The sequence below is a fragment of the Monodon monoceros genome, unplaced genomic scaffold (genome assembly GCF_005190385.1).
Source record: "Monodon monoceros isolate NGI ecotype Baffin Bay Population unplaced genomic scaffold, NGI_Narwhal_1 Super_Scaffold_18, whole genome shotgun sequence".
Classification (NCBI taxonomy): Eukaryota; Metazoa; Chordata; class Mammalia; order Artiodactyla; family Monodontidae; genus Monodon; species Monodon monoceros.
Window position 1 is genome coordinate 45959745 of NW_021703774.1, and position 24826 is coordinate 45984570.

The following is a 24826-nucleotide window of genomic DNA, read 5'->3' on the forward strand; positions in this document are numbered from 1 at the left end:
AATTAGCTATACAGTGAAAAAAATATATGAGTATTTCTCTCAAAATCAAAACCAATTGCTTAAATAGGTATAAAAATGCTGAATGGGTTTGATTTTGAAATGTTAAATGAAACTTTTGCTTTGAAGGACATTGCTAGTATCTTAAAATTCAAAATTTAATAATTGGTGTCATAAATTCTTAGAAACAGTTTTCTGAAATTTTAAGCTTTACAAAAATATTAACAATTGAAATATAAGCTGAAAAATATTGGTATTAATGCTGCATCCCATTAGCATCAAGCAATAATCAAAGTGCTGCAGAGAACCCAAAAGATTACACCTAAGGAGACTACTGGTAAATATGTTGAAAAAGGAGTATCCCTTTTGGCTGACAGTAACGGTAAAAGTTATACTCAATTTTTTTTTCCTTTCTTTCTTTTGATGACATTTAAATGATTGATAGGAAACAGGAACTGTAAAGAAAAGCAGAAAGAAGAGAAAGAGTGCTGAACATCAAACAGTTAAAAAGCAATGAAGAGGGAAGCTAGAATTGTTCTGCTGGGAGGCCAGCAGCCAACTATATCTATGGAGAACTTAACCTTTGAAACAAAAACAATCTGTTAAATGAACACAGTATCTCAAATTAGGCATGTCCCAAAACATTCTTATACCTCAGTATCACAGACAACCTATCGCTGCTTCAAGTGTCTACAATTCAGTGGATTATGAAAGTACAATCAAGAAAATTTCTACTGTATTGAAAAGTTGAGATGATTGTAGTGGGTTGCACGCAGATTTTCATTAAAATGAAAAGATTTTAGAATTCAAAGCTTTAAACACTCAGTTATCTAAAATATTTCAATTGTTGCATTGCTCTCAAGTTGCTCATTGCTCTCAAGAAGCTTAAAATTAGTGAAACCTATTTCTCAAAGGTGCTTAGTACCAAGTTTTAATTTTCTAAGTAGGTATATGTTGTCTTTTTCATGTTAATTTAATCATAAATAAATGTTTTCAACTTCAGAGTTCATGGGCCTTTCTTTCCAAGAATTCTGAGGCGTAGGAAAGGAAAAAGAGACTTTGGAAAGACTATAACACATATCGTAGCAAAAGTGATGACTACTGACATGGTAAGAAATACACTATTATTATTTGTTCATTTATATAGCTGCATATAATCAGAAAAGAAGCTCTTTGAAGGTTGGATTCTTATCTGACAGTAATGCCTTATTTCCTCCATTACGTCCAGCTCAGAGATTGGCAATTAATAGGTACTAAATAAATATATGTCAGCAACTATTTACAGAGTACTAGTCTTGTTGCCAGGTGCTATGCCTAGTAGCTATGGGAGACAAATACGAGAAATACTGCATTTGAGGGAGATACAGTTTTGAACCAGACCCACAGTCTTGCTTCTTCCATACATTTGACAAGTTTGAATTATGGTGGAGATATGGACAAGTAAATAGGCTATTACAATTACAACACAAAATGATAAATGCTATGATAGGAGTATGTACAGAAGGCATATAAGATGGGTACATAAGCCAGAGTTAGGAATTCTGGCAGTGCTGGCTGGAAGAAATCACCAGATGAAACCTGAAGGATGAGTGTAAATTTAACCAGCCAAAGAGGGGAAAGTGTTCTAAGTCAGAGTAAATATTTCTATCTCATTTGACCTCTCAGCATTTCACAGCTCTCTCCTTGGAATACTCTTTTTCACTGTCTTCTGTTACAATACTTTGCTGGTTTCAGTCTGTCTATCCTTCTGTCCTCTAAATGCTTGGAACTTATCTTTTTTCTGCACTATAATATCCCTAAGTCATTTATCTGATCTCTTCCCATGACTTCAGTTATATACACTGATAATCTAAAATGTGTATCCACAGCCCACATTTTCGTTCTGAGTCCCAAACCTATATGTCTAGCTGCCTATTACTCATCACCCCTTGATAACCTCATGAGTACTTCAACTCACATGTCCACAATTAAATTCATGATCTTATCCATTGACTTGTTTATATACTAGAGTTCTCTGTTTCAGTAAATGGCTCCACTATCTACCCAGTTGTTAATTACAATCTTCTGAGAGTTAGCCTAATCCTATCCCTCATCACCTTCATGTACCCTCTTTTATTCCTCATTAATACCGTATCCTGGTGTACACCATGTTGTTTCAGAGAGCTACTGCACATCCTTTAGGTCTCAATTTAAATGTCATTTCCGTAGAAAAAGGCTTTCTCAACCTTCCAGAATACATTTTACTAGATATTCCCATGTACCCTGCACTTTCTCTTATTGGCACTTTTCCTTATCATGACTGTATTAAATACTTTTGTGGCTATCTATTGCATGTCTGTCTCTTTTACTAGAATATGAGCTTCTTGAGAGCAAGGGGTGTATGTTTACCATTCATCCAATCACCTAGCATGATGCTTAGCACGAGGTAGGTGCTGAGCAGTTTTTGTTGAATTAGCAAATGAGTGCATGTTTGACAAGAGAGTATGGGGTATATGTGAAGAACTAAAAGAAGTCCAGCAAGGATGGTGTTTAATTCCTAGGAGAGTGGTTAGAGATAAAGCTGGACTATTAGACTGGTCTTATCTGCTATTCTACCCATTTTTATTATTTTCAACAAAATTTAACTTTACTTTGATTTGCTTATTAGATCAGATTTTCAATAACATTAATTATTCCACCAATTATATTTGTAAACATCTTTTAAAACATCATTTTAAAGTAAGGTATAGATTTTGCTTTTATCTCCAGCCTTTTAAAATATTTTTATTTTTATTTATCTTTTTTTTGTTTTTAAATCTGTTTTTGGCTTTATTTTCCTATATGGCAGTAAGAAATTTATTTGATTTTTATTCAGTGCTTTGCAACCCTTTCTTCATTTGTGTAAGTAAATATCCATGAACTTCAGAGGACAGGATAATGAGAGGAAGGCTACTCTGAGAAGGCAGTATCATCAAGTTCCACTTTGCTTGGATCTTCGATTTTAGATTTACCTTTGAGGTTGACAAAAAATTTTAATTTGACGGTAGTTGCAGCTATGTACATAAGCCTTTAACAATTTTCTCAACTTTGAAGATTCTTTACTTGGTGTTTTTCCTCCTCTATACTCTCTCCTTAAACAGTTTTATCCATGCCCATCATCTTTATGCTGGTGATCTTCACAAGTAGTATAGCGAAAAGGCATGGACTTTGTAGTCAGGTAAATAGCCTGTCTTGGGCAAGCTGCCTAACCTCTGAACCTCAATTTCTATTTGCAGAGTGCTTTAAAAAGAGAAAAAACTGTACTGTTCTGATGAGGATGATGATCTCTGGAGCCAAACTGCCTGGATTCAGATTCTGGCTTTGGCACTTACTACTTATGTGATTTTCAACAAGTTATTTGCCCATTTGTGCTTTAGTTCCTCATTTGTAAAATGGGGATAATACCTTATTTCCTTATTTATAGAGCTATGTGTTCCTTATTTATAGAGCTATGAAGATTAAATGAGTTCATATATGTAATGTGCTTAGAATAATGGCCAGCACATAGTAAGTACTAAATAAACATTTTATTACTACTATTACGGCTACCACCACCACTGACACCTTATAGGGTTTTTTGAGAATGAAATGAGATGCTATGTATAAAATACCTAGCAGTGTCTGGCACACAGTGGTCTTTCAGTAATTTCATTCCCTTTTCTCTTTCCCTTCTTGCTTGTATTCTTTGCTGACCAACATTACTACAAGTCCTTCTCAGCATCTTTACCTTATGTCTCACTAACATACAACAATCCTAAATTTGAACTTACTAATTTTTAAAAATTTTTTGAATTTTATTTATTTTTTTATACAGCAGGTTCTTATTAGTCATCAATTTTATACACATCAGTGTATACATGTCAATCCCAATCACCCAATTCAGCACACCACCATCCCCATCCCCCCATGGCTTTTCCCCGTAGTGTCCGTACGTATGTTCTCTACATCTGTGTCTCAACTTCTGCCCTGCAAACTGGTTCATCTGTACCATTTTTCTAGGCTCCACATACATGCGTTAATATACATTTGTTTTTCTCTTTCTGACTTACTTCACTCTGTATGACAGTCTCTAGATCCATCCACATCTCAACAAATGACTCAATTTCATTTCTTTTTATGGCTGAGTATTATTCCATTGTATATATGTACCACATCTTCTTCATCCATTCGTCTATCGATGGGCATTTAGGTTGTTTCCATGATCTGGCTATTGTAAATAATGCTGCAATGAACGTTGGGGGGGCATGTGTCTTTTTGAATTATGGTTTTCCCTGGGTATATGCCCAGTAGTGGGATTGCTGGATCATATGGTAATTCTATATTTAGTTTTTTTTGTTTGTTTGTTTTTGCGGTACGCGGGCCTCTCCCTGCTGTGGCCTCTCCCGCTGCGGAGCACAGGCTCTGGACGCGCAGGCTCAGCGGCCATGGCTCACGGGCCTAGCTGCTCCGCGGCATGTGGGATCTTCCCGGAAAGGGGCACGAACCCGTGTCCCCTGCATCGGCAGGTAGACTCTCAACTGCTGTGCCACCAGGGAAGCCCTCTATATTTAGTTTTTTAAGGAACCTCCATACTGTTCTCCATAGTGGCTGTGTCAATTTGCATTCCCACCACCAGTGCAAGAGGGTCCCCTTTTCTCCACACCCTCTCCAGCATTTGTTGTTTGTAGATGCCCATTCTAACTGGTGTGAGGTGATACCTCATTGTAGTTTTGATTTGCATTTCTCTAATGATTAGTGATGTTGAGCAGCTTTTCATGTGCTTCTTGGCCATCTGTATGTCTTCTTTGCAGAAATGTCTATGTAGGTCTTCTGCCCATTTTTGGATTGGGTTGTTTGTTTCTTTAATATTGAACTGCATGAGCTGTTTATATATTTTGGAGATTAATCCTTTGTCCGTTGATTCGTTTGCAAATATTTTCTCCCATTCTGAGAGTTGTCTTTTCATCTTGTTTATGGTTTCCTTTGCTGTGCAAAAGCTTTTAAGTTTAATTAGGACTCATTTGTTTATTTTCGTTTTTATTTCCATTACTCTAGGAGGTGGGTCAAAAAAGATCTTGCTGTGATTTATGTCAAAGAGTGTTCTTCCTATGTTTTCCTCTAAGAGTTTTATAGCGTCTGGTCTTACATTTAGGCCTCGAATCCATTTTGAGTTTATTTTTGTGTATTGTGTTAGGGAGTGTTCTAATTTCATTCTTTTACATGTAGCTGTCCAGTTTTCCCAGCACCACTTACTGAAGGTACTGTCTTTTCTCCACTGTGTATCCTCGCCTCCTTTGTCATACATTAGTTGACCATAGGTCTGTGGGTTCATCTCTGGGCTTTCTATCTTGTTCCATTGATCTATATTTCTGTTTTTGTGCCAGTACCATATTGTCTTGATTACTGTAGCTTTGTAGTATAGTCTGAAGTCGGGGAGCCTAATTCCTCCAACTCTGTTTTTCTTTCTCAAGATTGCTTTGGCTATTCGGGGTCTTTTGTGCCTTCATACAAATTTTAAGAGTTTTCGTTCTAGTTCTGTTAAAACTACCACTGGTAATTTGATAGGGATTGCACTGAATCTGTAGATTGCTTTGGATAGTAGAGTCATTTTCACAATATTGATTCTTCCAATCCAAGAACATGGTATATCTCTCCATCTGTTTGTGTCATCTTTGATTTCTTTCATCAGTGTCTTATAATTTTCTGAGTACAGGTCTTTTACCTCCTTAGGTAGGTTTATTCCTGGGTATTTTATTCCTTTTGTTGCAATGGTGAATAGGATTGTTTTCTTAATTTCTCTTTCTGATCTTTCATTATTTGTGTATAGGAATGCAAGAGATTTCTGTGCATTAATTTTGTATCCTGCAACTTCACCAAATTCATTGAAGAGCTCTAGTAGTTTTCTGGTGGCATCTTTAGGATTATCTATTTTTAGTATCATGTCATCGGCAAACAGTCACAGCTCTACTTCTTCTTTTCCAATTTGTATTCCTTTCATTTCTTTTTCTTCTCTGATTGCTGTGGCTAGGACTTCCAAAACTATGTTGAATAATAGTGGTGAGAGTGGACATCCTTGTTTTGTACGTGATCTTAGAGGAAATGCTTTCAGTTTTTCACCATTGAGAATGATGTTTGCTGTGGGTTAGTCGTATATGGCCTTTATTACGTTGAGGTAGGTTCCCTCTATGCCCCCTTTTGGAGAGTTTTTATCATAAATGGGTGTTGAATTTTGTCAAAAGTATTTTCTACATCTATTGAGATGATCATATGGTTTTTATTCTTCAGTTTGTTAATATGGTATATCACATTGATTGATTTACATATACTGAAGAATCCTTGCATCCCTGGGATAAATCCCACTTGATCATGGTGTATGATCCTTTTAATGTGTTTTTGGATTCTGTTTGTTAGTATTTTGCTGACGATTTTTGCATCTATATCCATCAGTGATATTGGTCTGTAATTTTCTTTTTCTGTAGTATCTTTGTCTGGTTTTGGTGTCAGGGTAATTGTGGCCTTGTAGAATGAGTTTGGGAGTGTTCCTTCCTCCGCAATTTTTTGGAAGAGTTTGAGAAGGATGGGTGTTAGCTCTTCTCTGAATGGTTGATAGAATTTGCCTGTGAAGCCATCTGGTCCTGGACTTTTGTTTGTTGGAAGATTTTTAATAACACTTTCAATTTCATTACTTGTGATTGGTCTGTTCATATTTTCTATTTCTTCCTGGTTCAGTCTTGGAAGGTTATACCTTTCTAAGAATTTGTCCATTTCTTCCAGGTTGTCCATTTTGTTGGCATAGAGTTGCTTGTAGTAGTCTCTTAGGATGCTTTGTATTTCTGAGGTGTCTCTTGTAACGTCTCCTTTTTCATTTCTAATTTTATTGATTTGAGTCCTCTCCCTCTTTTTCTTGATGAGTCTGGCTAAAGGTTTATCAATTTTGTTTATCTTCTCAAAGAACCAGCTTTTAGTTTTATTTATCTTTGCTATTGTGTTCTTTGTTTCTATTTCATTTATTTCTGCTCTGATCTTTATGATTTCTTTCCTTCTGCTAACTTTGGGTTTTGTTTGTTCTTCTTTCTCTCATTCCTTTAGTTGTAAGGTTAGATTGTTTATTTGAGATTTTTCATGTTTCTTGAGATAGGCTTGTATAGCTATAAACTTCCCTCTTAGAACTGCTTTTGCTGCATCCCATAGGTTTTGGATTGTCATGTTTTCATTGTCATTTGTCTCTAGGTATTTTTTGATTTCTTCTTTGATTTCTTCAGTGATCTCTTGATTATTTAGTAACGTATTGTTTAGCCTCCATGTGTTTGTGTTTCTTTCGGTTTTTTTCCCCGTAATTGATTTCTAATCTCATAGCGTTGTGGTCAGAAAAGATGCTTGATATGATTTCGATTTTCTTAATTTACTGAGGCTTCATTTGTGACCCGGGATGTGATCTATCCTGCAGAATGTTCCGTGCGCACTTGATAAGAAAGTGTAATCTGCTGTTTTTGGATGGAATGTCCTATAAATATCAATTAAATCTATCTGGTCTATTGTGTCATTTAAAGCTTCTGTTTCCTTATTGATTTTCATTTTGGGTGATCTGTCCATTGGTGTAAGTGAGGTGTTAAAGTCCCCCACTATTATTGTGTTACTGTTGATTTCCTCTTTTATAGCTGTTAGCAGTTGCCTTATGTATTGAGGTGCTCCTATGTTGGGTGCATATATATGTATAATTGTTATATCTTCTTCTTGGATTGATCCCTTGATCATTATGTAGTGTCCTTCCTTGTCTCTTGTAACATTCTTTATTTTAAAGTCTATTTTATCTGATATGAGTATAGCTATTCCAGCTTTCTTTAGATTTCCATTTGCGTGGAATATCTTTTTCCATCCCCTCACTTTCAGTCTGTATGTGTCCCTAGGTCTGAAGTGGGTCTCTTGTAAACAGCATATAGATGGGTCTTGTTTTTGTATCCATTCAGCAAGCCTTTGTCTTTTGGTTGGGGCATTTAATCCATTCATGTTTAAGGTAATTATCGATATGTATGTTCCTATGACCACTCTCTTAATTGTTTTGGGTTTGTTTTTGTAGGTCCTTTTTTTCTCTTGTTTTTCTCACCTAGAGAAGTTCCTTTAGCATTTGTTGTAGAGTTGGTTTGGTGGTGCTGAATTCTCTTAGCTTTTGCTTGTCTGTAAAGCTTTTGATTTCTCCATCGAATCTGAATGAGATCCTTGCCGGGTATAGTAATCTTGGTTGTAGGTTCTTCCCTTTCATCACTTTAAGTATATCATGCCATTCCCTTCTTGCTTGTAGAGTTTCTGCTGAGAAATCAGCTTTTATCCTTATGGGAGTTCCTTTGTATGTTATTTGTCGTTTTTCCCTTGCTGCTTTCAATAATTTTGCTTTGTCTTTAATTTTTCCCAATTTGATTACTATGTGTCTTGGTGTGTTTCTCCTTGGGTTTATCTTGCCTGGGACTCGCTGCGCTTCCTGGACTTGGGTGGCTATTTCCTTTCCCATGTTAGGGAAGTTAATTTTTTTTTTTTTTTTGCGGTACACAGGCCTCTCACCATCGTGGCCTCTCCCGCCACGGAGCACAGGCTCTGGACGCGCAGGCTCCGGATGCGCAGGCTCAGTGGCCATGGCTCACAGGCCTAGCTGATCCATGGCATGTGGGATCTTCCCGGACTGGGGCACGAACCTGTGTGCCCTGCATTGGCAGGCGGACTCTCAACCACTGCGCCACCAGGGAAGCCCCCCATGTTAGGGAAGTTTTCGACTATAATCTCTTCAAATATTTTCTCTGGTCCTTTCTCTCTCTCTTCTTCTTCTGGGACCCCTATAACGCGAATGTTGTTGCGTTTAATGTTGTCCCAGAGGTCTCTTAGGCTGTCTTCATTTCTTTTCATTCTTTTTTGTTTATTCTGTTCCGCAGCAGTGAATTCCACCATTCTGTCTTTCACTTATCTGTTCTTCTGCCTCAGTTATTCTGCTGTTGATTCCTTCTAGTGTAGTTTTCATTTCAGTTATTGTATTATTCATCTCTGTTTATTTGTTCTTTGATTCTTCTAGGTCTTTGTTAAACATTTCTTGCATCTTCTCGATCTCTGCCTCCATTCTTTTTCTGAGGTCCTGGATCATCTTCACTATCATTATTCTGAATTCTTTTTCTGGAAGGTTGCCTATCTCCACTTCATTTAGTTGTTTTTCTGGCGTTTTATCTTGTTGCTTCATCTGGTACATAGCCCTCTGCCTTTTCGTCTTGTCTTTCTGTGAATGCGGTTTGTTCCGCAGGCTGCAGGATTGTAGTTCTTCTTGCTTCTGCTGTCTGCCCTCTGGTGGATAAGGCTATCTTAAGAGGCTTGTGTAAGTTTCCTGGTGGGAGGGACTGGTGGTGGGTAGAGCTGACTGTTGCTCTGGTGGGCAGAGCTCAGTAAAACTTTAATCCACTTGACTGTTGATGGGTGGGGCTGGGTTCCCTCCCTGTTGGTTTTTTGGCCTGAGGCAACCCAGCACTAGAGGCTACAGGCTCTTTGATGGGACTAATGGCGGACTCCAGGAGGGCTCATGCCAAGGAGTACTTCCCAGAACTTCTGTTGCCAGTGTCCTTGTCCCCACCATGAGGCACAGCCACCCCCCACCTCTGCAGGAGACCCTCCAACACTAGCAGGTAGGTCTGGTTCAGTCTCCCCTGGGGTCACTGCTCCTTCCTCTGGGTCCTGATGTGCACACTACTTTGTGTGTGCCCTCCAAGAGTGGAGTCTCTGTTTCCCCCAGTCCTGTGAAGTCCTGCAATCAATTCCCACTAGGCTTCAAAGTCTGATTGTCTAGGAATTCCTCCTCCTGTTGCCGGACCCTCAGGTTGGGAAGCCTGACATGGGGCTCAGAACCTTCACTCCAGTGGGTGGACTTCTGTGATATGTGTTCTCCAGTCTGTGAGTCACCCACCCAGCAGTTATGGGATTTGATTTTACTGTGATTGCGCCCCTCCTACCGTCTCATTGTGGCTTCTCCTTTGTCTTTGGATGTGGGGTATCTTTTTTGGTGATTTCCAGTGTCTTCCTGTCGATGACTGTCCAGCAGCTAGTTGTGATTCTGGTGTTCTCGCAAGAGGGAGTGAGAGCACATCCTTCTACTCCACCATGGTGTGTTTCCTCGACCTGAACTTATTAATTTTTTTTAACTTATTAATTAATCCCATCCCTAGTCCTTCTGTATTCTCTATTGAATTAATGTCCTAAATATCCTTCCAGTCAACTACATATGTTAAACCATATATGTTTAACTTTTTAAAGAACCACTAAACTGTTTTCCACAGCGGCTGAACCATTTTACATTCCCACCAGCAATGTTTGAGGGTTCTGATTTCTCCACATCTTTATCAACACTTACCTGTCTCTTTCATTAAAGTCATCCTAGTGGTATATGAAGTGGTATCTCATTGTGATTTTGATTTTCGTTTCTTCTTTTCATGTGCTTGTTGGCCATTTGTATCTCTGGTTTGGAGAGATATCTCTTCAAGTCCTATGCCCATTTTTGATTGGGTTGTTTTTTTGTTACTGATTATGAATTCCTTGTATATTCTGGATACTAGATTCATATTAGATGTATGTTTATGTATGTTTTCTCCCATTTCATAGTTGTCTTTTCACTTTCTTAATAATGTTCTTTGATGCACAGACGTTTTAAAGTTTGGTGAAGTTCAGTTTATCTATTTCTTCTTTTATTACTCATGCTTTTGGTATCATACCAAAGAATCCACTGCCAAATCCAAGGTCATAAAAATTTAACCTTATGTTTTCTCTTAAGAGTTTTATAGTTTTAGCTCTTATATTTAGGTCATGGATCCATTTTGAGTTAATTTTTGTATATGGTGTGAGTGAGGAGTCCAATTCTATTTCTTTGCATGTAGATATCCCGTTGTCCCAACACCATTGTTGAAGAGACTGTTTTTTCCTCCACTGAATAATCTTGGCACCCTTGTTGAAAATCAGTTGGCCTTGGTTGTATGGGTTTATTTCTGGGCTTTCAGTTCTGTTTCAGATACTGTCTATCCTTATGACAGTATCACACAGTTCAATTACCATAGCTTTGTAGTAAGTTTTGAAATCAGAGGTGTGAGTTCTCCAAATTTTTTCAGTACTGTCTTGGATATTCAGGGTCCCTTGCAATTCCATATAAATTTGAGGATAAGATCTTCCATTTCTTCTAAAAAGGCTATTGGAATTTTGACAGGAATTACATTGAATCTGTAGATCAATTAGGGTATTATTGCCATCTTAGCAATATGAAAAGCTTCCAATCCATAAACATGGAGCCTTCCAATTTACTTAGGCATTCTTTAATTTCTTTCAGCAAAGTTTTGTAGTTTTTACATAAAGGCTTTCACCTTATATGTATGTAAAAATTATTCCTAGATATTTTATTATTTTGGATGCTCTTGTAAATAGAATTATTTCCTTAATTTTCTTTTCAGATTGTTCATTGCTGGTATATAGAAACAAAACTGACTTGTGTGTTGATCTTGTGTCCTGCAACTTTGCTGAATTTAATAGCTATCATAGTTTTTTGGTGAATTCTTTTGGGATTTTCTATGTATATGGTATGTAGAATCATGTTGTCTGCAAATAGAAATAGTTTTACTTCTTCCTTTCCAGTCTAGATGCCTTTTATTTATTTTTACCTAGTTGCTCAGGCTAGAACTTCTGGCTAGTACAGTGTTGAATAGCAGTGGTAAAAATGGGTGTCTTTGTTTTGTTCCTGATCGTAGGGAAGTGTTACAGGATGAACTGTGTCTCTCCATAATTCGTATGTTGAAGTCTTAATCCCCATACCTCAAAATATAACTACATGTATTTGGAGATGGGTATTTAAAGAAATGATTAAGTTAAAATGAAGTCCTTATGGTGGGTCCTAACGCAAACTGCCTGATGTTCTTATAAGAAGACAAAATTTGGACACACAAAGAGGTACCAGGGTGCACGTGCACAGAGGGACAACCATGTGAAGAGGAAGCAAGAGGGTGGCCATGTGCAAGCCAAGGAGAGAGGTCTCAAAAGAACCAAACTTACTGACACCTTGATCTAGGATTTGCAGCCTCCAGAACTGTGAGAAAATAAATTTCTGTTGTTTAGCTAAGTTTGTGGTATTTTGTTACCCTAGGAAACTAATACAGGGAGAAAGTTTTCAGTCTTTTATGATTATGATGTTAACTGTGAGCTTTTCGTAAATTACATTTATTGTGTTGAGGAAGTTCCCCTCTATTCCTAATTTCTGAGTGGTTTTTATAATGAAAAGGTATTGGATTTTGTCAAATGCTTTTTTTTTTTTTTTTTCGGTACACGGGCCTCTCACTGCTGGGGCCTCTCCCGTTGCAGAGCACAGGACAGGCTCCAGACGCACAGGCTCAGCGGCCATGGCTCATGGGCCCAGCCGCTCCGCGGCATGTGGGATCTCCCCGGACTGAGGCACGAACCCATGTCCCCTGCATCAGCAGGCGGACTCTCAACCACTGCGCCACCAGGGAAGCCCTCAAATGCTTTTTATACATCAATTGAGATGATCCTGTAATTTCTTTCCCCCCTTTATTTTATTAATGTAGCATTGATTGATTTTTATATGTTAAACTACCCCTGAATTCCTGGGATAAATCCCACTTGGTTATAGTGTATAACTCTTAAAATACTGTTGGGTTTGGCTTGCTAGAATATGTTGACGATTTTTGCATTTATATTCATAAGCAAAATTGGTCTGTAGTTGTCTTCTGGTTTCTTTGGCTTTGTTATCAGAGGATGCTGGTGTCATAGAAGGAGTTAGGAGTTGTTCTCTCCTGTTTTTGGAAGAATTGGAGAGAAGAATTGGTGTTAATTCTTTAAATGTTTTGTAGTGGTTACTAATGGAGCCATCTGGTCCTAGATTTTTCTTTGTTGGGAGGTTTTTGATTACTGATTCAATCTCTTTACTTGTTCTAGGTCTGTTCAGATTTTCTATTTCTTTTTGACTCAGTTTTGGTAATTTGTATATTTCTAGAAATTTGTACACTTCATTTTGTTGTTCATTTTGTTGGAGCATTTGTTGGTGTACATTTGTTCATAATATTCTCTTATAATCCTTTTTATTTCTAGAAGTTCAGTAGTAGTGTCTCCACTTTCATTTCTGATGTTATTTTTTGCCTTCTCCCTTTTTTCTTAGTTTAGCTAAAGGTTTGTCAATTTCATAGATCATTTCAAAGAATCAATTTTTGATTTCATTAATTCTATTGTTTTTCTGTTCTCCATTTATCTCTGCTCTAATCTTTATTATTTTCTTTCTTCTGCTGACTTTGGATTTAGTTTGTTCTTCTTTTTCTAGTTCCATAAGATATAAAGTTAGGTTACTGATTTGAGATCTTTCTTTTTTTAAATTTATTTATTTTATTTTTGGCTGCATTGGGTCTTCATTGCTGCGCGCAGGCTTTCTCTAGTTGTGGTGAGTGGGGGCTGCTCTTCGTTGCGATGCACGGGTTTCTCATTGCGGTGGCTTCTCTTGCTGCAGAGCATGCGCTCTAGGCATGAGGCCTTCAGTAGTTGTGGCACACAGGCTCAGTAGTTGTGGCTCACAGGCTGTAGAGCGCAGGCTCAGCAGCTGTGGTGCACGGGCCTAGTTGGTCCGCGGCATGTGGGATCTTCCCAGACCAGGGCTCGAACCTGTGTCCCCTGCATTGGCAGGTGGATTCCCAACCACTGCACCAACAGGGAAGTCCCCAAGATCTTTTTTTGTTTGTTTGTTTGTTTGTTTCTTGCGGTACGCGGGCCTCTCACCGTTGTGGCCTACTCCCGCTGCAGAGCACAGGCTCCGGATGCACAGGCTCAGCGGCCATGGCTCACGGGCCCAGCCGTTACGCGGCACATGGGATCCTCCCGGACCGGGGCACGAACCCGTGTCCCCTGCATCGGCAGGCGGACTCTCAACCGCTGCACCACCAGGGAAGCCCCAAGATCTTTCTTTTTTAATGTAAGCATTTATAACTATAAATTTCACTCTGAACTCCACTCTGAGCATCCCATAAGTTTTGGTACGTTGTGATTTTGTTTTCATTCACCTCATTTTCTCATTTTTTCTTTGGGTTTTCTTTGACCCATTTGTTGTTTAAGAATGTTTAATTTCCACATATTTGTGAATTTTCCAGTTTTTCCTGCTGTTATTCATTTCTAAATCAATTCCATTGTGGTCAGAGAGGATACATTTATTGAAATTTGTTTTGTAGCTTATCATATGGTGTATCCTGGAGAATGTTCCATGTGCAATTAAGAAGAATATGTATTCTTCTGTATTGAGTTCTGTGTGTATTAGGTCTAGCTGAATTATGTTGTTCAAATCCTGTTTCCTTATTGATCTTCTGTAGATGTACTGGTCATTATTGCAAATGGAGTATGGAAGTCTTCAACTATTATATTATTGTAGAACTGTCTAGTTCTCCCCTCAGCTCTGCCAGTGTTTGCTTCATATATTCTGGAGCCTCATTGTTTCCTGTATACGTGCTTATTATATCTTCTTGATGAATAAATTCTTTTTGGTCAATATATAATGTCCTTATTTGTCTCTGGTAAAAACTTTTGACTTAAAGTCTATTTTGTTTAATATTAGTATAGTCACTGCAGTTCTCTTCTGGTTACTGTTTGTATGGAATGTTTTTTTCTATCTTTTTACTATTAATTTATTTGTGTCTTTGGACCTAAAGTGAGTCCCTTGTAGACATTATATAATTGGATCATGTTTATCCATTCTACCAGTCTCTATCTTTTAATTGGTGATCTTAATCCATTTACATTTGAAGTGATTACTGATAAGAAAGGACTTCTGCCATTTGCCATTTGATTTCTATATGTCATATTCTTTTGTATTTGATGAGTTTTTTCTAGTGTTTTGTTTGACTCACTCCTCATTTCCTTTCTGTATATTTTTAGTTATCGTCTTAGTGGTTACCATGGAGATTACAATTAACATTCTAAATTTATAACAATCTAGTCTGGATTGATACCAACTTAGCTTCAATAGCACACAAACACTCTGTTCTTTTACAGCTCCATTCCTACTTTATGTTGCTGTTGTCACAAATTACATCTTTATACATCGTCTGCCCATTAACATGGATTTATAATTGTTTCATGCATTGCTCTTTTAAATCATACAGGAAACAAAGAAAAGGAGTTACAAACAAAGATTATAATAATACCGGCTTTATATTTACCCGTGTATTTGCTGCCTTTGCTGGAGTTACTGCTTCATATGGCTTTGAGTTACTAACTAGTGTTCTTTTCCTTCAGTCTGAAGGACTCCCTTTAGCACAGGGAAGATCCAGCCTTTGATCTGGGAATGTCTTAAGTTTTTCTTTATTTTGAAGGATAGTTTTGCCAGATATAGAATTCTTGGTTGATAGTGTTTTTTTCCCCCCTTTCAGCACTTTAAATATGTCATCTCATTGGTTTCTGGCTTCCATGGTTTCTGATGAGAAATCATGTTAATCTTATTGCCAGTCCTTTGTCCATATTGAATTGCTTCTCTCTTGCTGCTTTCAAGATTCTGTTTTGGCTTTCAACAGTTTGATTATAATGTATGTTGGTGTGGATCTCTTTGTATTTATTCTGCATCCATTAAGCTTCTTGGATGTGTTGATTCACATCTTTCAACAGATTTGGAAAGTTTCCAACCATTATTTTTTCAAATATTCTTTCTGCTCTTTTCTTTCTCTCTTCTTCTGGGATTCCCATAATATCGGTGTTCTTGATGGGATACCACTGGTCCTTTCGACTTTGTTCATTTTTCTTCCTGCTCCTTAGATTCAATAATTGCAATTGTCCTATCTTCAAGTTTGTTATTCTTCTGCCTGCTCAGACCTGATATTGAACCTCTCTAGTGAGTTTTTCATTTCAACTATTGTACTTTTTTGTACTTTTACTGTACAGCTATAGAATTTCTATTTGGTTCAATTTTATAAGTTTTATCCCTTTATGGATATTCTCTATTTATTCATCTGTTGTTCTCTTGGTTTCCTTTAATTATTTATCCATGGTTTCCTTGAGCTCTTTGAGGCTATTTAAGACAATTGATTTAAAGTTTTGTCTGGTAAGTCCAAAGTCTTTTCTGGACTTCCTCAGAGATGGTTTCTGTCAATTTCTTTTTTTTTTTTTTCCTGTGAATGGGCCATAGCTTCCTGTTTCTTTGTATGTCTTATAATTTTTGTTGAAAACTGGGTATTTTTAATATTATAATGTGGTAACTCTGGAAATTGGATTCTACCCCATCCCCAGGGTTTGCTGTATTGGTTGTTTAGGACTGCAGTTGTCCATATGTTTAGTGAATTTTCCAAACTGTTTTTGCAAAGGCTGTATTCTTTTTTGTGTGTGGCTGCTGAAGTCTCTGTTATCTCAGCAGTTAGTCAGTGACCTGACAGAAATTTCCCTAAACACCTGCAGCTAAAAAGAAAAACAAAAAACTCCTTGTCTTTGCAGATTAGCTCTGAGTTGAGGCACTCCTTCAAACTAAGCCAGGCTGCCTACAACTCTGCCTTAGTTTTCACCTCCTGCTTGCACAGGGCCCAGTGATCAGCCAGAAGCACAAGCTTAAGGTCCTTACAGATCTCTTCTGAGTATGCAACCATCCCTGAGATTGTGCATTTTACTGTAGATTCCCCAGTATATAAGGTAGCTCTTATTTCCCCAAGAATCTTCCTCTTCAGCCTCCTCATTTGTAGGCTTTTCCTTGCCCTTCCTTCATCCTTTGTCCCAGGTAGCATTGGGTAGAGTATGTCTTTAAATGCTTTCATCAGATGCTACTTATAAAGCTGCTCCATCCTGAGGGAGGTGAAACAAAGGTCAGTTTCTTTGCCAGTCCCTCTCCTGAGATACTCGATCATCAGACAGGTCAAAATGCAGTCACAATTTTTTTGAGAATAAGGTCCCTATTTCCCCCACCCCTCACCCATCCCAGTGCCAGCAAGCCACATCAGAAATACGGGCTGTTGCTATTCACTCAACTGCTGCCAGTCTGGAGAATGGGATATGGTAGGCAAGTAAGTAAAGACACCAGAACACTTTCTTACTGAATTTTAACCACCTCTTCATCTAGCACTTCCTTGGCTGCTATGTTTAATTAGATTTCAGAGTTACAAAAAAACATTGATTCTGTCATTTTTTGCCAATTTGTTTGCTTTAGAAGAAGAACTAATTCTTGGAGCTCTTTACTCCACTATTTCCAGGATGTCACCTCTTGCTTGTATCTTTCTCTCTGCTCTCTCCTTCCTGAATGCATTGAGAGATGCTCAATTCTGTCTTATCTTAAATAACAAAACAATATCTACCCTAAATACCACATCTTTGTCTCTTCCCTTGCAGAGCCAAACTTCTTGAAATATTTGGCTTCACTTGTCTTTACTTCTTTCCCATTCATGCCTCTACTCACTGTGATCTGGTTTCTGCCTCCAGAACACCAGTGAAAATGCTCTTGTGGTCACGTGGGACCAAGCTGTGGCTAAATGCAGTAGGGATTACCATCTCTTTTAATCTTTCAGCAGCATTTGACATGATCAGCTACTTCCTCCTTTCATGACATCTTGATCTGATTTTCTTACCACCTCTTGGGCCACTCCTCAGTTTTCTTTGTAATATCTTGTTTTTGCCTATCCTTTAAATGTTATTCCTCAGTGTTCTGTACAAGGGTGCTACCTTTTCCTTTTTATACATTCTTATAGCTAATCTCACCCATTCCCATGCTTGAATTATCATACAAGTAAACAATTCTAGGATCTTTATACCTTGTCAGATTTCAGTCCTGTATTCTAGATCCTTATATAGATGGTCTACCGGATATCTCTGAGTGACTCCACTGGTACCTCAAATTAACTGGCACCAAAATTAAACTCATTATCTTCCCCCATCAAACATTTTTCTCATGTTTCCTGTTTCAGTGAATAAGGCAAATATAAATGATGGGAATTCCCTGGCAGTCCAGTGGTTAGGACTCTGAGCTTCCACTGCAGGGGGCACGGGTTCGATCCTTGGTCGGGGAACAAATATCCTGCAAGCCGCACACATGGCATGGCCAAAAAAAAAATTTTTTTTAATATATATATATAAATGAGATGTATTCTAGAGTTCTTCCAAAGTATTTACAGAGGTAGTCCTTGTACTGTCTGCTACAGAAGTATTTAGAGTATGTAAGATGTAATACAAGCACAAATGACTGTATTGGTTTGCTGATTTAGTAAGGATTTTAAGAGTTTCATATATATATCTGGAAAAAAACGTTCATTCCTGCTTATCAAAGAAAATTAAAATGAGGCAGTGAGCCTATTAAAATGGCAAATATTTTTATACATTTAAAAGATACCCCATGCTGATGAGCTTGCAGAAAAGTGAGTTCTCAGACCAAGTTTCAATTGGTTAAACTTTCTTGGAGGGTGGTTTAGCAATATGTATCCAAGAGGCTTAAAATGTTTTATACCTTTTGACTTAGTAATTCTCAATCTAGTTTATCCTAAAGAAATAACTAGAGATGTGCATAATTTATTTGTGGTCATATTTTTGTAATATTGAAAAAAATTGTAAGCTATCTAAATGAGGGTAAGAAAATCATATTATGACACATCTGTATGATGTATTATGTAAATCATAAAAATTAGGCTTTGGAGACACAGACGTAGAGAACAAACATATGGACACCAAGAGGGTAACGGGGTGGGTGGGATGAACTGGGAGATTGGGATTGACATATATACACTACTATGTATAAAATAGATAACTAATGAGAACCTGCTATGTAGCACAGGGAACTCCACCTCAGTTCGCTGTACAGTAGAAACTAACACAACGTTGTAAAACAACTATACCCCCAATTAAAAAAAAAAAATTTAGGCTTTGAAAAAATATTTAAAGACATGGGGAAATGTGATATAATGAAATGAGAAAAATCAGGATTCAAAACCATATGCATCTATGGTATGATATATTGGTATTATGAATAAATGAATATATGCATGGGAAAAAGACAAGAAGGAAATATCTATATATTTTATTTAGGTTAAAATTTCCATTTTTGTTATGCTTTTTTTCATTTTGTTTTTTACAATAAGTGCCTCTTACATAATAAGAAAAACGATATATGAATGATGATGCCATTTCTATTGGGATAAAAGAATAAGCATTTTTTCAGAGTAATTTTTAGCTACCAGATTTTATTTTTAAAGTTCCTCATTCTTCATGGCACTAATAATGAAGTTCTTTCCCCTTTCCTACTCCCAGTGCAAATTTCTGGTACTTTTTTGATTTTAGTTCTAGAATCTTTAATATATAAATTTTTGTTGGTTTACCAAAATTTTAGAGTCAGTTTGAGTTAAAACAAAGTAGTAGTTTCCAGTAGGAAAGAGATCTGGTGTCATCTAGATCTAAAACTTAGCTTCACCACCCACTAACTCTGTGTCCGTGGGCAAATCATTTACTCTCACCGAGTTTCAATTTCTTAACATTACAAGGGTATAATAATACTTTACCTCAAAGAACTGTTGTGAGGCTTAGGAGGTAATATGTAAAGGTCAAAATATGACTTCTGGCTGTATTTAATAGCTGTAAAATTACTAGTGATTGTAATCATTCACTAGTGAATGTAATTGTAATGAGAAAATCTCTTTTCATCATTCCTTAATTGATGGACTGATACTTTGAGCATTTAATGAACATAAATACCTAGAGTATTTACAGTGCACTACCTATACAAAGTAAGTCTTTGGGAAAAGCACGTTACCAATGAGTTAACTGATTAAAATGACCTGTTTCAGTTTGACCTATTGTTTTATTTCTTTTTTTCAGGTAAAGGACTTATCTTCAGACACACTTCTCCAACAGCATGATGATTTGGATTTGGCTTTGGATAGTTGTTATAGTGGAGATACAGTAGTTATTTTTCCAGGAGAATATCAAGCTGTAAATCTTGCTTTATTGACTGATGACATCGTTATAAAGGGTTAGCAAGGCATCCTTTGCAATTTTTTAACAGCAATGTATGCTGGAGAAACTATTTTATAAACATGGTTAATCAGATTACTAGAAATTAGAACAGGGTTTTATGTTTCACAAAAATCCCTTATGTGCTTTTTACAATTAAGATTTTCTCACCTGTTCAGTAGTATATTATCTGTACAGGTGACCTCATTTGGACATACTGTACCAGAGCAAATCAATCAATGAGACTACTTTTTCCCCATGATAATGTAGCACTACAAGCAGAGATTCTAAATAAATACTCAAAATCAGAAAAAAAAATCAGTTCACAATACCTTCTATTAGCTCTATATTTTTACCTAAACTACTTTTTTCTCCTGTCTCCATAGCACTTCATAGCACTCTAGTAGGGAAACCTAAATGTAAGGCTATATTAAAATATGCTCAGCATTTTCTCAAAGTTTAATTCACATGGAAACTCAAGAAGTAAAAAAGCAGAGTTTACTAAATTTCTTTTAGGTTCTGAACATATTTAGTGAACATATTTAATTTTGCCCTTTTACATTAAAGTAAGGTTATTCCCCTTGTCTAGCCAAAAGAAAAGACAGATGACTTAAACTTTGCTATCAATTCAAAAATTGAGCAAAATTTTCACTAGATTTTGATGACTGTAGTCAGTTATATTTTGCTCAACTATATGGGTAATAAGGATCATATTTGTAATTTTAAAAATTGGTAGTCTTCTTAAAGATCCAACCCCTTATTTTTGGATTCATGTTAAATTTAGAAGATTGCTCAGACTACTCTAGAACAAAATTATGGATATGATTACATTAATCTTGTAACCTAATTCAAGTCTCTGCCAGTCTTTTTCGTTACGGTAATTTATAATGGTTTTGAAACCAGGTTTTGGTAAGATACTTTTTGTATCTTACACATTTTGTAGATGACTGCTCACTATATAATATAGGGAAATATATAGTGGAAGGAATATGTTGAGTAAGTACCATAGGTACATTTAGATTGATTATAAACCCAGATTCTTCCATCATGGCATCAAAATAAGGACAAAAGACTACATTATAGTTAAGTATCTAATTAGTTGACTGAATAATTACAGATGTTACTTATTAAAAATGTGTGAAAAGAAAAACTTAGTAAGAACAAGTATTATTGAATGACTAAAGGGCTTTAAGCTTTGGGAGTACTGATTTAATTATGTATTTTTGTCTTTATACATCAGGAATTGGAAAGAGAGAGGAAATTATGATTACTTCTGAACCTTCTTATGACAGTTTTGTGGTGTCCAAAGCTGATAATGTGAAATTAATGCATCTATCTTTGATACAACAAGGGACAGTTGATGGTATTGTGGTGGTGGAGTCTGGTCACATGACTCTAGAAAACTGTGTATTAAAATGTGAAGGAACAGGAGTGTGTGTTCTTACAGGAGCTGCTTTGACAATTACAGACTGTGAAATAACTGGTGCCCAGGTATTTTATTTTATAAAATTTATGGGTTTATTTGGCTATTGATAACTTTGAGTGATCTTAATATGGAGACAAAGGGTAACAATTATTTTATCTTTTAATTGAATTATAATTAAACTTAGAAACTGACAAAAGTAAATAAAATGAGAACAAGTATACGTGTGTCATTATACACTTAGTACACTTAGGAAAAGTAAACTGCCTAAGTCCAAAGTAAGAAATTACTAGTTTTGGTTTATGTGTGATTTTTAAAAAAATCTAGGTATCAGTGGCTGTAAAACAGATCATGAGTCAGTTACTTGATAGTTTACTTAAAAAGATATAAGTACTTATAAGCTATCAGACATTGCTGTAAGGTATTGTGATTAGTTCTGACAGCTTGAGTCTAAAGATAACAATCACAAAGACCATTAAAGGACTAGAAAATTGAATGAAAAAAAGATTAAAGGAAGCAGAAAAATAAGACCTTTTTATAGAATGACTTTTTCTTAGTTCCCACTAAAATAAGGAAATACTTAAGTAGAATTATGAGGGATTTAGAGTATATATAAATGAATTTTTATAACTATTGAAAGTTGCTTAAAGAGGTCTTTGACTCCCTTCTAAGACTTGATTTGGGTAGGAGAGAATGTTATACGCCATATGACTTCAACCTTCCTTCTAGGCCCAATGATTCTCTGACACAAATGTTTTAAACATTATCTCCACAAAATTGTTGTTTGCACTATCATGTATTTTCATGTAACTTAGTGTGTTTAGATTGCTAATACAGAATTACAGTTTTCAAATCTAAAGAAAATTTTGGAGAGGTGCATGTGTTTTATAGATTATTTGCTTTTAATTTACAGGGTGCTGGTGTTGAACTGTATCCTGGAAGCATAGCTATTTTGGAAAGGAATGAAATTCATCACTGTAATAACCTCAGAACAACTGACAGTTCAAAAAGCACGTTAGGTGGAGTTAATATGAAGGTATTTTCACATTTTTTAACATAGAATTGTTGTAAGAATTATAAATAATTATTAGAAAGATACCTTCAGTCTTAAATTTTAGTCTAAATGTTATTGTTGATTTGGAAAAGTATGGTACAAGTAATTAAAATATGGTTTAAATGATGGTTGATAGGAAACAAGTTTAGTCTTATTTAATAATTTCAACTTAAATTCTTAGTAAATAACTTTGAATATGAGAAAGTACTCTTATAAGTGTTTTAATTTTTCACTGAGCAGACTTGTAATAGATTTTCTAAGGTAAAGCAAATTAAGAGAATATATTAAATATTTTAAGTCTTACTTTCAAACTTTGTAAAATAATTTAAGCTAACCAATTAAAACATTAATAGCAATAATTTATAAGTGAAATGCCTTCCCATTCCTTTCTACTTCTATAAATTCTACCTTTCTAGGTCCCTCTCTAGACTCGTATAGTTAATGAAGTTTTCCCTAGAACACTAATTTACATATCATTATTTTAAATTATTTTCATCTTTAGCATTTTCATTATCTGAAATTATTTTCATATTTATCATGTTATATTAAAAGTCAACTTCATGGGATATTGCTGTACCCCCATCTAGAATCAGTTGTCTTTATCAATAATGGATAAAATTGAAAACTCCATTTAATATTAAAACTTTTTGTAGTTAGTATTACATTAATTCAGTGTGAGGAAAATAGTACTTGTTCAAAACTGAGATTGTTGTTCTAAAGAAATGTGTAAACTCAAGAATAAGTTCTAGAGTTTATGAGATGTTCATTAGTTCATATTTTATTTTTATAGAAATTGAAAAACTAATTTCCTTGAATAATTTAACAGGTTCTTCCAGCACCCAAGTTGAAGATGACCAACAATCATATTTACAACAACAATGGCTACGGAGTAAGCATTCTTCAACCAACTGAACAGTTTTTTATTGTAGCAGAAGAAACCCTCAGCAAAGGGACTGCTTCAGGAGATAAAAAAGATGATAATATGCTCTCCAAAGTAATGCAAAATCTGAATCTGGAAATGAATAATAATAAAATAGAAGCAAACCTAAAGGGGGCTATCAGAATAGTAACAAGTTAAAGCATCTGGATCTATGTTAAAGTTTTATGTTTCAGATATTTAATAATTCTCATATCCCACAGAAATGGTAGTTTTAATTAAATGTAAAACTTAATTTTAAAATTTAAATATTTAATGCTTTCATTGAATGATTCATTTTAACATGTTTTTTAAAATAAGTTTTGAGATATAATTTACATATCATAAAATTCGCTTTTAAAATACATAATTCAGTGGTATTTAGTATATTTTTAGTATATACCATCATCATTAATTCCAAAAACAATTGTGGTTTTAAATATTGTTTTATATAGTCTGAGTCCAATAAGAAGCTTTAGGTGTTTTATGTAGAGAATTGAAAAAATAAAAAAAGTTTATGGACAATATCTGATTCATTCCCATTTATCTGTGCAGGTAACTGGAATAAGATAAGATAGCGCTATGTTTAGGCTTAACTATAGGAAACAAGAAAATTCAAAATAAGAGAGGCAAAAAAACAAAGAAATGTATTTCTCCCTCAAAGTCACACACATTATTTCAACTTTCATGCCTCCCTCCAGCTAGAATCTGATCACATGGCTGCATCTAACTGCAAATGAAGCTAGGAAATATAATCTTTAAATTGGATGGCATGTGTCCTCTAAAATAGGGTGTTTGTTTTGTAAGAAAAAACTGGTCTTTTTCACAAAGCACAGCTTACATTGACTTCAGGATATAAAAGAAAATAAGCACTCAGGCTTCAGCCCCCAATCTTTCCTTCCACAATTTTTTTATTCAGTACTTTGTGTTATCTGTAACTTAGCAAAGGCGACCCTGTGTTGCTATAGAGAATCTCTTGAGGCTGAGAGTTGAATGAAGTATAGTAGCTGTTCTTCAGTGTTTCATTGAATAGCTTTTTTTTTTTTACACACAAGGTCTTCTTAGCCAGGTGACATAATTCCAGGGAGGAGGCCTTAACAAGAACAATCTCTCTATAATGAATTTGATAAGCTGTAAAAGTGGGGATTTTCCTTCACAATCCTCTTCCTCTACTTCCCTGTTTTTGGCTTTAGGAAGAGTATGTGATGGACAAAGATAGGCTCTTTTGAGTAAACAGAAAGCAATAGCCTCACAGGAGCAAACTTCTCACTCATTGGTTACTTGCCTCCTTTCTGTTGCTGCCATTGGTTTCCAACCAATTACTTTTTTCCCCAGGCCCACTTCAGAATACAGGGTTTTGTTTTTTTTCTCCTATTCTCATATCTCTAAAGCATGCACAAAGCATTTTTAAGATTTTCTAAGAAATCTGAACTTTGATAGTTATTTTTCTCCCTCCTTCACCTTCCCACCCTATTTT

General features: G+C 36.0%; 1 protein-coding gene across 1 annotated transcript in view; it reads left to right on the forward strand.

The window, feature by feature from the left end:
- Positions 1–23621, forward strand: part of SHCBP1L (SHC binding and spindle associated 1 like) — a 45197-nt gene extending 21576 nt beyond the window's left edge. The window contains exons 6-10 of the mRNA XM_029227191.1: positions 1001–1106; positions 19822–19975; positions 21197–21447; positions 22293–22415; positions 23260–23621. Coding sequence (XP_029083024.1) covers positions 1001–1106; positions 19822–19975; positions 21197–21447; positions 22293–22415; positions 23260–23511 — 886 coding nt within the window. The 3' untranslated portion in view covers positions 23512–23621. The remainder of the gene's footprint in view (positions 1–1000; positions 1107–19821; positions 19976–21196; positions 21448–22292; positions 22416–23259) is intronic.
- Positions 23622–24826: the final 1205 nt, after the last annotated feature.